The sequence below is a fragment of the Salvelinus fontinalis genome, chromosome 15, assembly GCF_029448725.1.
Source record: "Salvelinus fontinalis isolate EN_2023a chromosome 15, ASM2944872v1, whole genome shotgun sequence".
Lineage (NCBI taxonomy): Eukaryota > Metazoa > Chordata > Actinopteri > Salmoniformes > Salmonidae > Salvelinus > Salvelinus fontinalis.
Genome location: NC_074679.1, coordinates 17792468 through 17809041, shown reverse-complemented (window position 1 = coordinate 17809041; position 16574 = coordinate 17792468). Strand labels below are relative to the sequence as shown.

The 16574-nt window shown below is 43.3% G+C and overlaps 1 protein-coding gene across 1 annotated transcript in view; it reads left to right on the top strand.

The window, feature by feature from the left end:
- The window catches only part of LOC129811490 (tyrosine-protein kinase receptor-like), a 79746-nt gene that overhangs the window by 60079 nt on the left and 3093 nt on the right, over window positions 1-16574 (top strand). Inside the window, exons 13-27 of the mRNA XM_055862846.1 lie at window positions 467-617; window positions 979-1098; window positions 3064-3220; window positions 3693-3875; window positions 5014-5112; window positions 5727-5879; window positions 6135-6248; window positions 8416-8602; window positions 8715-8805; window positions 12705-12769; window positions 13425-13554; window positions 13731-13828; window positions 13922-14014; window positions 14261-14362; window positions 16373-16507. Of these exons, the coding sequence (XP_055718821.1) occupies window positions 467-617; window positions 979-1098; window positions 3064-3220; window positions 3693-3875; window positions 5014-5112; window positions 5727-5879; window positions 6135-6248; window positions 8416-8602; window positions 8715-8805; window positions 12705-12769; window positions 13425-13554; window positions 13731-13828; window positions 13922-14014; window positions 14261-14362; window positions 16373-16507 (1878 nt within the window). The remainder of the gene's footprint in view (window positions 1-466; window positions 618-978; window positions 1099-3063; window positions 3221-3692; window positions 3876-5013; window positions 5113-5726; window positions 5880-6134; window positions 6249-8415; window positions 8603-8714; window positions 8806-12704; window positions 12770-13424; window positions 13555-13730; window positions 13829-13921; window positions 14015-14260; window positions 14363-16372; window positions 16508-16574) is intronic.

Genomic DNA, 16574 nt, shown 5'->3' with positions numbered 1-16574 from the left:
TTACATGAGAGAAACAGACAGTGGAAATGTACAGGTTTTATTAAGGCTCGTACAACGCATGTGCATAACAAAGTTTGTAATTTTGCCACCACAGTTTACTGCATAGAATGGGCTTTGAAGCTCTAACCCTGGCAATCTGGTAAACTCGTAGGTACACTTGCAATAATTTCCATTGTATTTTGGAATGGTCTATCAACTGATGCTGGATTGCCATGGTCATGTAGAATGTTCATTCAAATGATGCTAACTTATGTGGATCAAACAATGGAATGTATTTTTTGTAATGTCCTTTGAGTAGTTGATTCAACAAATCACAACACAGATTGAAGGGTACACTTCCTGCTTTTACTTCCTGGCATGGGTGCACTCAAAACGGCTGCCAGTCCACCCATTATGCCATCATTGACTTGAATGAAGACACACTTTCTATTCATTCCATTTCTATGGTCTACTGTGCAATCCTTAGGATCTCAGCCTATGGAGCCGCAGGTGGCAAAGGAGCAAAGAACCACAACAAGCGCTCCCACGGGGTCTTCATCTCAGCCATCTTCCCTCTGGAGAAGGGAGACATCATGTATATACTGGTGGGACATCAGGGGGAGGATGCCTGTCCAGGGGTGAGTCGTAGAGGGGAGAGTTAGGTTACCTCGGGTGAGTTTATGGGTGGATAAACAGTCACACTTTATTTGGATAGTCTGGATTTTCCATCTGTAGAGCAGTAGATAGTTAGTCGACATGTTACTGAGTCTGTAAATAGCCTATAGAGCGTCTACAGGTGGACTATTCAAATAAAGTGTTACCGGATAACCTGCTGTTCAAATATGTTCGATTCATTTTAGTGAGCATTTACTTTCCTTTCAACTTTCTGCTATCTTGGGTGCCATCCTGAAGTATTTATCTCCTGATGGTATGAAAAGAAAATCTCAGACTTGCAGCCACTCTCTCTCTGATCTAACCACATTCAAATGTTCTCTGTAGAGAAATCCCCTGACACAGAAGATCTGCCTGGGGGAATCCTCGGTGATAGAAGATGAGTTCACTGGTGAAGAGTGGGCAGGAGGAGGAGGGGGAGGCGGAGGAGCCACCTATATCTACAAGGTAAGAGACCCTCTTAACCTAACTTGAGTCAACTGTTCTCTGCCTTTATCTCATCTCCACAAAATTAAAGCCATGATGGTGTCCATCGGAAGCACATGTATCTGTTAGATATGAACCGATGGATGAGCTTAGAAGATCTTCTGAAGCCATTCTAAAATATTATTTATCATGGTATTTATCTACAGATGTAGTGTTACAAGCAGTAGAGGTCAGAGTTTATGTTAACTGGTTTGTATGACAAGAACCCTTTAATCTAGAAGTTTTATCTCTTTGAAACGCTGGACTATGACAGAGGGTAGAGTGATTTTCCTGTGTTTTATATATATTTCCACACTAGGAGGTTGGAACAATACTGTGAAATTGTGAAAATTATGACAATGCCCTTTTAGGATTCTATTTTTGGCTGGTGTTAAGGCGGTGCTGGTGTCAAATGCACGTTAGTTTGCAATTTCATAATTTAAAAACTGGCGCACTGGCATGTTCCAGCCCTAACACCAGGTTCAGCTATTTACCGGTCTAATATCATTTCGCTTGCACTCAGATGGGTGGCTGGAAATATTTAAGGTGTGTCCTTAAAAACCTAATCCAAAGTGCTAATTCCCGAAAGCCCTCCCTCAGGCCTACAATAACGAAGGCTGCTTCAACAGCAATGTGTCTTTTTATCCTGGGGATTTTATGATGTCATTACATTTGACATGTTATTTATTATTGTTGTTGTTAAAAAAACGGATTGCTTGTTTTTCATACAATTTTATTACAACCAAACTTATTAGAATGATTGACCTTCCTGGTTTTATGGTGACAATGTACATGGGGCGCTTGTAATGCTACTTGTGGAGATGTGTGAAGGCGATCTGATCTGTAAGATGGTTCCGACTATGTTCATAAAACATAGGCCTATTTGGGAGCAGTTTAACGGTGAGTGGACATTCTCCCTTTATATTTATTCAGGATCTTTGTCCAGCTACTGAGGAAAGATTTGAATGTGCGTAAAACCCTCCATGGTCTGCTTTGTTTTAATATTAAAATAAGTTGTTGTTTTGTTTAGAATTTGATTTGAATTATTCATTATCTTTTTAAGCCTTATCAATAATAAATGTAATCTTGCTTATTGACAATGTTTGACATGTCAATGCTAAGCCATAATGCAATTTACAGTAGGCCTAGCCCCTATATCAGTGTGAATGCTATTAAAGCCGTGCAATTACTTAGAACAATATGGACTGCAAATGGTTTGAAGTGAATGTATTTATCAAAAATAGGTCTACATTTTTTTATTTTGTTTCTGTAAGCCACTTAACAAACTAATGGACTAACATTGGAACTGGAGTTGATACAAAGGCAGTACATAAAAGACCATAAATACACAACTTGAAGCAACCACATACAATATTTCACCATGGAGCACGTTCTGATTGGCCAGTGAGGGGCCAATCCTAGACACACCCACAACTTGTTTATTCATCAAAACCCAGCCCTTTCACACCAACGCCAGCAAATGTGCTGATAATTGTGATAGTGACAATAGCAAAAATATTTTTGCTGACACCCTCCTGAAACTATAGCTCTACCGCCTGTGCTTAGATTTACCATTGTGTTAGGTTTGTTAAAATAAAGCCCCCTAGTGTAAGAGCTTTCTGAAAAGACTGCCTGAAATTTCAGCCTGTTTTGCTGGGATGGAGTTTTTGCCTACCTAGTGCTAGTGACATCACCAAGCGATAAATTACAGTTCCAATCCTCTCTGCCAATAACCCACTCAGACCACTCCAGACAGTCCTAGCAAAATTATTGCTTGAGAAATTGTTCTTTGCTAAGAAGCTATTTTTGTTTATTTTTGACCATTTTAATTGAAAACAATCACAGTAAGATACTTAATTGTTACGCAGAAATAACTTGACATTGAGATAAAAATGGCTGAATTGGACCTTTTAAGCTGCTATTGTGTTTGACTGTGACCCCTGCCAGATGGAGGGTGGGGTGCTGGTGCCTCTACTGATAGCGGCTGGTGGTGGAGGGAAGGCCTACCTGGAGGACCCAGACAGCAGCCTGAATCAGATCCCTCTGGAGCAGTATGAGAACGACACAGTGGCCTCCAGCTCCAATGGCAAGACTGGAGCAGCAGGTTGGTTAGGTTTCCACCCTCACTTCACCCCCTCCACCTTTCCCTTCCCTCTGAGATTCTCTTCACAGAGCTAGCTATCTGCTCCTTGAAAACACGTGGCTTTCATTTCTCTGACTGCTAAAGCTCCTACTTGAGCGTCTTCAGTAGAAGGTGTCAGAGAAAGGGCAGGAGTGCATGTGTTTGTATCAAGAAGCTGGCCCTGACCCCTGGTTATCCTATGGGTCTGCTTATAATCTTGGTTGCAGCATTTTGACTTATGCAACCATTGAAAAGGAAGAAAAGACATAGTGTATATGGCAGTACTGTATTAATGTACTTGGAAAAGACTCATAGAACATTCCCTGTAAATCCTCCTTGACCAGCAAGTTCTTAAGGAGCATTTATCCACACATCTTATGCAAACATCAATGGAAGAAGTGTTTAGAGAGAGTGATGGCTAAATGAGGTGTGTGTGTGTGTGTGTGTGGTTCAGGGGGAGGTGGAGGCTGGAAGGACTCCTCCAGCCACCTGTGGGCAGGGAAGTCTCTCCTGGAGGGAGCAGAGGGGGGTTCTTCCTGCCCCCAAGCCTTATCCAAACTGTCCTGGGCCACCTTCGGAGGGTTTGGAGGGGGAGGGGGAGCCTGCACTGCTGGAGGAGGAGGAGGCGGATACAGAGGTAATCTAACACACACTCATAATAATATTTACTGCTTTCCTAAGTGCCATACTGTACTGCTAGGGGTGTTATTATTGGATTTAAGATCCTCCCTCTGTAGCCTCCAGCTCTTTTCTAGCTGTGATGAATCTGACAAATACATTTATGCTGGAGAATTTCCATTGGCCCCAAGGAAAGGGGAAGGCTGATAACATTCCCTGCTTTTCTGCCTTTATCTGGTATGATTTACTAATCATGGATTGGTGACAGAATAAACATCCCTCTCTGAATATTGTGATATTATGAGACAGGTTGAACTCATACTGAGATCTTGAAAGACCCTGCTTTTTGTTTTGTCTGGGGAAGAAAGTTCTACTTAATTGACTGATAAGATTGGAGGTCCTTTAGCTCCTCTGAAAAACATGGCACACACTGAGAGGAGATATGTACAGACTGATAAAAATTTGATTTCTTTCAACATTGTTAAACATACCACACATACTCCCTCTACCCAGACCGTCTTTTTTTATTTTATTTATTTTTTTATCCCCTTTTCTCCCCAATTTTCGTGGTATCCAATCGCTAGTAATTACTATCTTGTCTTATCGCTACAACTCCCGTACGGGCTCGGGAGAGACGAAGGTCGAAAGCCATGCGTCTTCCGAGGCACAACCCAACCAAGCCGCACTGCTTCTTTAACACAGCTCGCCTCCAACCCGGAAGCCAGCCGCACCAATGTGTCGGAGGAAACACCGTGCACCTGGCCCCCTTGGTTAGAGCGCACTGCGCCCAGCCCGCCACAGGAGTCGCTGGAGCGCGATGAGACAAGGAAATCCCTACCGGCCAAACCCTCCCTAACCCGGACGACGCTAGCCCAATTGTGCGTCGCCCCACGGACCTCCCGGTCGCGGCCGGCTGCGACACAGCCTGGGGGCGAACTCAGAGACTCTGGTGGCGCAGTTAGCACTGCGATGCAGTGCCCTAGACCACTGCGCCACCCGGGAGGCCTCCAGACCGTCTTTGATCAAAATAAAGATTTGTAATGTGAGCATATGTAATGCAAACAATAATATACCATTGTTATTATTAACTCAAACATAGACTTTTACAATCTCTCTGCATTCAATTATCTTTGATATCGTGTTTCATCTAAATCAAGGTGGCGATGCTGTGCTGATTGATGACATCACAGCGGGCGGTCAGGATGGCATCTCTTTTGTTAATCCCATGGGGGAAATATTTCTCCATCCGCTGGCAGGTAAGGATTTCTCCTCCTTCATCAGTGTCACTGGGGGCCAGAAGAGAGGGGGGGAGAGCAGAGAGCGAGCCCAGGCCGTAACACAGAGGTATGTGTGTCTCTACCACCTGATTCTGATTCAGTGGGAGAAGAAGGGATGGGCTCCTCATCCCTCAGACACTAGTTAACTAATTCAGGGCCTCACGGATCCTGTTGATCCTGGCGCCATGCAACGTTCTCTTTTTTCAATGATGTAGAGGAACAGACAGCCCCTCAATTCTTTACGGCACGACAATGTCATTTGAGTCCAATGCATGTGCTGCCAATGCAGGACAGAATACAAAGCAGTCCTCTGTGTAGTGACAGACATGAAAAAGACACCAACTAAAACAGATCAACTGACCCATGGCCATGCAGTACCGACTTTACAGTGAAACCACGATTTGTTTTCGTTGACCATAGTTAAGAATTGAAGTCCAGTGTTTGACAACGTTATGAAGAAGAGAAAGAACACTGATTGCGAAACAGCTTATCTTTTTAGCCATAGATATGGCTAAGTTGACCAGTGCTTCTGCTACAGCATTCTTCTTGTGAGATTCATGTGGTGAACTCCCTCTGTCATCCTCCCCACTCAGCCATGGAGAGCCATGGAGAATGTGAGATCAAGGTGCAGCTCAACTGCGGTCACTGCCAGACCCAGAGCTGCAAATGGGACAAGGACACTCAACTCATCATTTGCCTCTGTCACAACGAGGAGGTGCTGGCCAGTGACAACGTCACCTGCACAGGTAACAGTCAAGTAAAAACCCTCATTTACGAGAAGTGGTTTGGGATCATATAAGCTCAATTTAAAATTCTGTCCTTGAGAATTTCACAGATCTACCACTGTATTTCTCTTGAAATGGTACACTCATAAAAGGAGAGAAATTGAGAAATGGAATGGAAGGAACTACCTCTCGAGTAATCACATTGTCTTTGATGCATTGTTATGATCTGAGTGGTTCTCCATCTTTCCCTGTTAACCCTGACCTCTGACCCCCCAGCAGCCCATCAGGGCCTCGCTCCAGAAGGCCAGCTGTCCTTGTCCCTCATCCTAGCTGTGGTGGCAACCATCGTGGTGACGGTCATCGTCCTGACCTGCGCCAGCCTCACCCTCAGTAAGAGACTCTTCCAATTCTGTGTTGATTCTGTGCCCTCTACCTTTCACCGTCTGTGAGCTGTAAGTTTCTTTACATGCCAACGATACTGTATTTAACTTTCTGACAATGAAAGCATCATGAAAAGGCAGGAGCTTGGCATTTTAAACCAAGCTGTGGTTTAATGTATTCTCTTTGAGGGAAATGTGACGTTGGATGTGAGTGAATGGTGGAAGTCCATGATTCAACACTGCATTTAACAGTCAGGAAGATACTTGTAGAAAATAGTACAAAAGGTGGCCTTTTAGGAATTGTTGCTTATAGTCCTCTTTTGGGAAATCCACATTGACAAAAATGGGTTTGTCTTGTCAGCCCTTGGGCATTATATTTCTTCCAGATATCAAGCCTGGTAGAGACAAAACTGATTTGAACTGTGATACACATACTTTAGGAGGTGCTGAAGGGATTACTGTCTAGCCACCTTTCACTCTTGCACTTTACTTCCACAAAATCTAAGATGTTTCTAACAGAGTGAAGGGGTTGGCTAAGTATTCATTTAGTTGTCTGGCACATTGGGATTGATGGTCCCAAGTATGTGCAATAACATACATATACTGTTTATCTAGTCATGCTTAAAAGTGCACATTGGACAAATCTCCACACCAGTAACAATTCTTACCCTCTATACTTGTTTTATAATCACATGGGTTTATTTTAATTCAAGGTGAAACATGGTTTAATCGCTTAATGCTAATGATTGCACAATAAGCCTGCTAAAAGGAATAATTAGGGAAATGACTGCTATTAACTTTAAAATTGTACCTATGATTATTCTACTTTGGAAACATTGAGGAGTGAAAGAAAGAATAATAATCTATTATACTAATATTAGTGTCTAACCTCGTCTTGCCAATGAGCGATCAATGATTAATATCATAATGAATGCTGCTACTGTGTTATATGTGTACTTTATGTGTGCTTATGCTCCAAAAATGGACTGATTGTCTTATTCATTTTTGGGACAGAAATGTTTGACAGTGAGGATTATTTTAAGTTCCTCTTTGACTGTTCCCTTTTTGACAAGCGTGTGCTGCGGTAAGAGGGAAGGGTGATTCTGGCAGTGTAGGACTCTTACTTTCCTGTCAGTGCTGATTAAGGAGTGTCTAATCATGGAGTGTCTTACCATGACAGAATGTCAACATCTATTCCACATTGGTTCAACCAGTCTGTGCCCAGTGGGATGGTATAATTTTTTCTTGATGATGTCAGACAAACTGATATCACCAAATATCAACATTCCCTCTATGTCGGTATGAGATCCTCATATTTAGAGTTTGACTTGTGCACTAACTGTAACACACTGTGCTATGACTGAAGTGTAACTGTACTTTTTTCCAACGCTAAATAATTAAAACCTGTCATTAACACAAAGCTTCACTGTGGAGTGAAAGTCCCTTTGCGTAAGACCACAGAACTTTCCCATAAGCCTCAGAGGAAGTGATATCAGAGCTGCTTCCTGTCTCTAGCACTGTCAATTCAAAAGGCATACTGTACAGTATCAATATATAGTTTCTCTATATCCTAACACACAACATGCATAACACACACAACATACACACACTCAACTCAACACAACACACACACAACACAATACAACACACACACCCAACTCAACCCAAAAGCCAGATGGTCAAACAGCCCCACTGTGGCCCATGGTGAGGGCCCATCCAGGTAGAGACAGACCTCAGACAGTTAACATTGTCTCTTCACCTGAGCTCTCCCCCAAGTAGGTTGGTAGTCTGTCCACGGCCCCCCCACTCCTCCCCCCCGAGCGTCGCGTCTGTCTGCACCTGCAGCTCGACGTCACGGCAGAGGGCACCTCTCACCACCACGCATCGCCCCCCAGGGCCCCCACCCAGCCCTCCAGGCAGACTACCAACCTGCATCGGGCCGCCTCCACGGAGGGTGAGTCCTCGGTCCTCAACTCACAGACTCACAGCTAGTCACTGACTGGACCAGGGCCAGAGGTCAGAGGCCAGAGGTTAGAGGACAGACAGACATTAGGGTAGTGTCTGATGCAGGGATAGTGTGTTGTTATGTCTCTGATAGGTACAGTATAGCAACAGTTTGAAGCCGAGAACTGTATGACAGTAACCAACACTGTCTTCCTGGTCTCTCTCTCCTACAGTATACTACCGTAAGAAGAACCAGCTGCACGCAGTTAGGCTGCGTCTCCAGAGCCCAGAATACAAGCTGAGTAAGATCCGGTCATCCACCATCATGACAGATTACAACCCAAACTACTGCTTTGCTGGCAAGGCTGCTTCGCTGAGTGAGCTGAATGAAGTACCACGCAAGAACATCACCCTCCTCAGGTAGTCCACACACACAGTACAGCTGACTGAGCACAGAACTATAAGCTACAACGTGCATTACATGATGGACTGAAGCTCTTTGGCACCTGTCTGGCTTGGTGTGTGTTTGCAGGGCATTGGGCCATGGAGCATTTGGGGAGGTGTATGAAGGCCAGGTTCTGGGGATGAATGGAGAGAACACAGCCATGCAAGTGGCCATAAAGGTCAGTTCCCTCCTCTTTTGGCTCCATAGCTCCTCCATGACTAAGAATATATCAGCACAGAACAGTTGAAATTATATAATTCCTCTTGGGCATTGCATATGCATGAATAGCCAAAAACAAAGAGTAGAAGATGATGTTTACAGTTTTAAAGTTAACACACGTTTGCTGAAACTACATCTCATGTACTCAAAATTCTAAGCACAAAACACACAACAGTTAGCCAATTTCCCCAAACCCCACAGACATCTTGCAAAATGAAACACAGCAATCAAAATCATGTACTCCCTGCTCAAAATTAAACTCTGCATACAAATGAGACACACACACAAATCAAATGAATAAAAGAGATCACACCAATGTGACAAATTCAAAACACTACTATCAGAACCTATTTCAGTGTAAAGACTAAGATTTTGTTGTTATACTGTATATTGTTTGTGTGTACTCAAACAAGAAAGGAACACAAATGCAAAAAATTGTTTTATATTTCAACATGACTTAATACATGTCAAACAGCATACTGTAAGCACACATACAGTTGAAGTCGGGAAGTTTATATATACCTGAGCCAAATACATTTAAACTCAGTTTTTCACAAGTCCTGACATTTAATCCTAGTAAAAAATTCCTGTTTTAGGTCAGTTAGGATCACCACTTTATTTTAAGAATGTGACATGTCAGAATAATAGTAGAGAAAATTATTTATTTCAGCTTTTATTTCTTTCATCACATTCCCAGTGGGTCAGAAGTTACAGTTTTTTCCAACTGCTTACACACGTTTTCAAAACTGTCTCTTTTTTTCAAAACTCTACACGCAATTCCCAAAACTGCACACACAAAATGCAAAATGCCTCACATCTTCAAAATGTAACACTGCATTCAAAATGCCATAAACACATGTCAGAATGAAGCATTTGCATCAAATAGCAAACACTGCTTTCATAATAGTACATTTTTGGATATACCATGTAAACACTGTTGTTCTAAATCTAAAGCTCTTTGGTCTTTCATAGGCTTATATCTACATGTCAATACAATGTTCTACAGTGAAAGTCATCTGCTGAGAGAAATACATTCACAGATACACCTCCAATTGACTCAAATGATGTCAACTAGCCGATCAGAAGCTTCTAAAGCCATGACATAATTTTCTGGAATTTTCCAAGCTGTTTAAAGGCACAGTCAATTTAGTGTATGTCAACTTCTGACCCACTGGAATTGTGATACAGTGAATTATAAGTGAAATAATCTGTCTGTAAACAATTGCTGGACAAATTACTTGTGTCATGCTCAAAGTAGATGTCCTAACCGATTTGCCAAAACTATAGTTTGCTAACAAGACATTTGTGGAGTGGTTGAAAAACTAGTTTTAATGACTCCAACCTAAATGTATGTAAACTTCCGACTGCAACTGTACAGTAAAAATGCAAACATACAGTAAATATATTTTTGGTTTATGCAAAGGAATAAAAATAGGCCTATTTGTACTGCTGTACTGTATGTTAGCTCAATTGTACGAAATAGATAAAGAAATCGTCAAAATACAGTCAAATCTAAATCATAAGTCAAGAAACAAATACTCCATTGCGGAAACAAAATCAGTCATATATGTTGTTTTTGTCCGGGCACAGATTTTCATCAACATCACAGGCGATATTCTCCTTGGTCAGACATCGGAGAAATATCTTCTGGCATGACGCATCCACCCCTGAAAAGACTGGAATGTCACCATATGCCTCCTCCATTGCCTGGATTACGGCCATACGTTCATGGGGTTTGCGATCATACACCTTCCACCCCCATGCTGAAAACAACTCCTCAACAGGGTTGAGAAATAGAGAATTGTAAACCAGGGATGGTCATGGAAGCAGTTGCGGACCTGAGCAGCCTGATGGAAACTCACGTTGTCCCAAATTAGAACATTTGCTGTTCAGGATCGCCTGGGCTTCTCTGCTCTGGCTAAAAAAAGACTGATGTGTACGGTGTTCAGAAATTAAGGAAATGAGCAGTGTTGCATGGTCCAAGGGTGGCATAACGGTGGAGGACCCCACTGTGGCGCATAGCTACGCATATGGTGATATTTCCCACACGCTGGCCAGGTACCTCAATGATGGAACGTTGACCGAGGATGTTCCTTCCTCTCCTCCTCGTCTTTGCTAAATTGAATCCAGCCTCATCTATGAATATGAGTTCCTGGGGGATGAGACTTGCATCCAACTCCATGATTCTTTGAAATGACAGCAAATACTGTATTTTCTGTATAGTAAAGTTCACTGGCAACATCAATGAGTCTCTAATGTTTCAAGAGTGTAATACTACTTGCACATATTCATACTGTTTATCCTTCACTCTTTGGGAATTCCTTTCAAATGGTACTCTGTAGATTTGCCTCATCCAGAGATGGTGTTTCTTAATATGGTTGATAAACTCACTCTGATATTGAAGATGGCAGGGTTTTCAATTATCTGTTGTTCGATTTCCCGCTGTCTTATGGCATTATTTTCAACTACCATTTGCACAATGGCAGCCTCCTGTTTATCTGTAAATAGATGCGTTCTACCACCACGTACGTGGTGGTCGTCTTTTAGTTCTACAAAAACAAAATAGCAGGCAGTACAGTAAACACTACAGTAATACAGTATACAAGATAAACATGTTGCAAAGCAATATAGCTCCCAATTTGATACAGTAATACATGAAACATTTACTTGTTTCGCCTTTGTAAAGTTCTAAATAAACAGAGAAAAACTCACGGATGCTTAGTAAAGCTCAAACCAAGTTTATTCACCCACTGGGTCATACAGCTGCATAAGACAAATAACATATTCCTCCACCTCTATCTCCACCTCCACCTCCACCTCCACCTCCACCCCCACCTCTACCTCTACCTCCACCTCTCTCTGCCAAGTTTGCTTCCATTGTTCTCCAAACACAGGAGTTCTCACCTGTGGGCTTTTTATCCATACCAAAGGTCTGATTGCAAAGTGAACATTTATGCAATTAGTGTTTGCACATGTGAAGAGAGAAGGTGATCAATTGGTAATTGAGCTTAGCTTGTTGAACTGAGTTGCTTTTCATTTGCACACAAGATATTTTAGTTGTGAAGGTTGTGCCAAAGGTAGAGAATTGTGTGTTGTGTTTTGCCAAATGTTTGTTACAAAATTGCAGTCTGAGTGTAAAGCAAAACATGTGCCAGTAGTATTGCAGATGTGGTGTCTGGCACAATGACCCAAACCTGTAAATTAGTTACAGGTTTGGGTCATTGTGCCTCATGGGCCAGTTTTAGTGTGTAAACAATAAAACTGTAATATTGATAACCTTTTGACTAAAATGCTAAGAGTAACTAAGAGTGTTCCTCCTCTATGGCAGTTTCCCTCTGCATTTCCTTCATTATGTGTACTGCTGGTCTGGTGTATTTACACCTGCCTTAAGAAAGGCTCTAGCTCTGTGTTGTAAGTAACAGTGACGTACAGACCTATAACCTAACAAAGGAGATCATGCTGGTGACCTTTCAAAAGACTCCAACACTGATCTAAAGGCCCTTCTGTGTTTCGCTCTGACACGACGTGTCCGTTTGTATCACTTCTGCTTGGAAAAATGCAGGATGCAACTCAAACAATGACTGATTATAATGTAATCTAATAGTAGTTTGAAATGTAACATCATTGCATCATACATACTGTAGACATTAACATTGTACAGAACACAATTCATTTCTTTAGTCATTCTGCTGCATATATTAATTTATAGATTTCTCTAGAAAAATCTGCTATGAAAATCAACTATAATTTCCTTGGGTGAATCAGCTGATGAGTGCATGCCATGGGGTGTCTCGCTCTCTGCATGTGTTCTGTTCTGAATAGGGCCTGACTGCCTGTTATTACCTTTCTGCTCCACAGACTCTTCCGGAGATCTGCTCCGAACAGGACGAAATGGATTTCCTGATGGAGGCACTGATTATGAGGTGGACTAGGCTGGAACACACAGGGCCTCATCCACTTCCTCTCTCTCTCTCTCTCTCTCTCTCTCTCTCTCTCTCTCTCTCTCTCTCTCTCTCTCTCTCACTCACTCACTCACACACAGAGTAACGTATGAGGGAGGCAGATGACACCCAGACACTGTCATACCATCACTTAGCGCTTGGCAGTCTAATCTGCTGCCATGTTTTGTGACTCCCCTCATTCACTGCTTATTTTGGTAAACAGCTCCCCAGCTGTTGTTTATCATAGAGAGTCAGGTAATTCATCGCCGTTGAGGTAACAGCAGCTGGTTGCCAGAAGAAATCTGTCTCGCCTCCAAATGGAGCTCTGCTGAAACCATTAAAAAGCATCTCTGTCGGGCAGACGCTGTCCGTCTAAGGCAGGCACAACAGAGTATATAATGAGTAGCCTGGGGTAAATTGGGCCCTGGAGTGTTTCCTGGTGATTTAATAATACTAGACACAGCCTAGACATCAACACAGACACATTCATTAATATGTTGATGCCACCACACCACACCACACACAACTTGTAAAAAACAGTCCTGTACCCTAAAGCCATTACAGCTGGTGTCTGGCCAACTCTCCTAGCCTGAGGTACAGAAGTGTGTTCACCACCGCTGTTCTTGTGTGTCCATAGTAAGTTCAGCCACCAGAACATAGTGCGCTGCATCGGGGTGAGTCTGCAGATCCTTCCCCGCTGCATCCTCCTGGAGCTGATGACTGGAGGCGATATGAAGAGCTTCCTGAGACAGAACCGACCCAAAACGGTCAGTAGCTTCCTGAGACAGAACCGACCCAAAACGGTCAGTAGCTTCCTGAGACAGAACCGACCCAAAACGGTCAGTAGCAGAGTGCCTCTCAGCTGCCTGAAGTGTTCAACAGCCCTATGGGTCTGTAGCTGTATGTCAGTAGTAATGGTTTTGTGTGTGTGGTGTTTTTTCAGAGTCAGAGCTCCTCCCTCACCATGCTGGAGCTGCTACACGTGGCCAGAGACATCGCCTTCGGCTGCCGTTACCTAGAGGAGAACCACTTCATCCACAGGTTACCATGTCCTCCTACCAAACCATTAACTTTTTGCATACAGTATTCATACTACATAAAGAGGTATTCAATGTTGTTTGTTGTGTGTTTCAGAGATATAGCTGCCAGGAATTGTTTGCTGACCTGCCCTGGACCAGACCGAGTGGCTAAGATAGGAGACTTTGGAATGGCGCGTGATATATACAGGTATACTTAACCACCAGTTCTCTCTGTCCCAATACCATGCTGCTTGTTGCTTCAGTTCAGCATCCCCCAAACAGGATCTTAACACCTTGTGATGTTTCATTTCTCCATTCTGTCTTTTTCCCAGCTGATATCTCAACGTATCTGTTGGATCAGTCTAGTCTCCACGCAGTGAAGACTTGAGAGTACTATTCCCATTGAGTTATAGAGGAGTTTCAGACACTAACCATGACTCATTCTCCTCCACAGGGCCAGCTACTACAGAAAGGGTGGCCGTGCCATGCTGCCCGTCAAGTGGATGCCCCCAGAGGCCTTCATGGAGGGCATCTTCACCTGCAAGACTGACACATGGTAACCTATTCACTCTATTACATGATGTATCCAAACTGTAGTTGAATGACTAGTAGCAGTACATACAGTGCCTTCAGAAAGTATTCATACCCCTTGACGTATTCCATATTTTGTTGTGTTACAGACAGAATTTGTTTCTCAGCCATATACACACAATGACAGTGAAAACAGGTTTTTAGACATTTTTGCTAATTTATTGAAAATGAAATACAGAAATATCTCATTGACATAAGTATTAACACCCATTTGCAATGACACTCCAAATTGATCTCAGGTGCATCCCGTTTCCTGCGGCCAACTCAATTGTTTGGACATAATTTAGAAAGAAACACACCTGTCTATATAAGGTCCCACAGTTGACAATGCATGTCAGGAGCAGAAACTATCCATGAAGTCCAAGATCTCAGAGATAGAATTGTGATGAGACATATATCTGGGAAAGGGTATAAAACAATGTCTATAGTGTTGAAAGTTTTTAAGAGAAGAGTGGTCTCCATCATTGGGAAATGGAAAAAATATGGAACTGGGCCTCCCGGGCGGGGCAGTGGTCTAGAGCACTGCATCGCAGTGCTAGCTGCGCCACCAGAGTCTCTGGGTTCGTGCCCAGGCTCTGTCGCAGCTGGCCGCGACCGGGAGGTCCGTGGGGCGACGCACAATTGGCTTAGCGTCGTCCGGGTTAGGGAGGGTTTGGCCGGTAGGGATATCCTTGTCTCATCGCACTCCAGCGACTCCTGTGGCGGGCCGGGCGCAGTGCGCGCTAACCGAGGGGGGCGGGTGCACGGTGTTTCCTCCGACTCATTGGTGCGGCTGGCTTCCGGGTTGGAGGCGCGCTGTGTTAAGAAGCAGTGCGGCTTGGTTGGGTTGTGCTTCGGAGGACACATGGCTTTCGACCTTCGTCTCTCCCGAGCCCGTACGGGAGTTGTAGCGATGAGACAAGATAGTAATTACTAGCGATTGGATACCACGAAAATTGGGGAGAAAAGGGGATACAATTATTTTTTTTAAAAATAAAAATAAAATAAAATATGGAACTACCCAGACTCTGCCTACAACTGGCTGTCCGACCAAACTGAGCAACCGGGCAAGAAGGACCTTGGTCATGGAGATGACCAAGAACCTAATGACCACTATGACAGAACTACCGAGTTCATTGACTGAGATGAGAGAACCTGCCAGAAGGACAACAGTCTCTACAGCACTTCGCCAATCTGGGCTTTATGGGAGACTGGCTAGACGGAAGCCACTCCTGAGAAATATGCACATGACAGCACGCCTGGAGTTTGCAAAAAGGCACATGAAAGACTCTGAGAGCGTAAGGCAAAAGATTCTGGGGTCTGATGAGACAAGAATTGAACTGTTTGGCCTGAATGCAAATCGCTTTGTCTGGCGAAAACAAGGCACAGCTTATTACCGGTCTAACACCGTCCCTATCGTGAAGCATGGTGGTGGCAGCATTATGCTATGGGGATGCTTTTCAGAGGCAGGGACCGGGAGACTGGTAAGGATAGAGGGAACAATGCATGGAGACAAATACAGGCAAATACAGAGTGAAAACGATGATTTAGGTTCCATCAGGATAATGACCCCAAGCATACATCCAAAGCAACACTGGAATGGCTTCAGAACAAGAATGTGAAAGACCTTGAGTGGCTCAGCCAAAGGCCAGACTTCAATGCCATTGAAAATCTGTGAAAGACTCCCCGCTCCCTTCAAAAAAATCCCCAAATCCAGATGTGCAAAGCTGATACAGACATACCCAAAGGTGCTTCTACAAAGTATTGACTCGGGGTGTGAATACTTATATAAATGAGATATTTCTGTATTTCATTTTCAATAGATTTGGAAAAATGTCTAAAAACATGTTTTCACTTTGTCATTATGGGTAATCCATATTTTATTCAGGCTGTAACATAACAATATGTGTAATAAATCGAGGGGTGTCAATACTTTCTGATAGCAGCTGATTTCTCATATCTACTCTTTTATCTGACCTCTGCTCTCCCTCTGCAGGTCGTTTGGTGTACTGCTCTGGGAGATTTTCTCTCTAGGCTACATGCCTTATCCCTGCAAAACCAACCAGGAGGTTCTGGAGTTTGTGACAAGTGGGGGGAGGATGGACCCCCCTAAGAGCTGTCCCGGGCCTGTGTGAGTAGATCAGATTGAGCTGATGGAGAGTTAACTCTCTTGACGGGAGTTTATAATGCATTTAGGT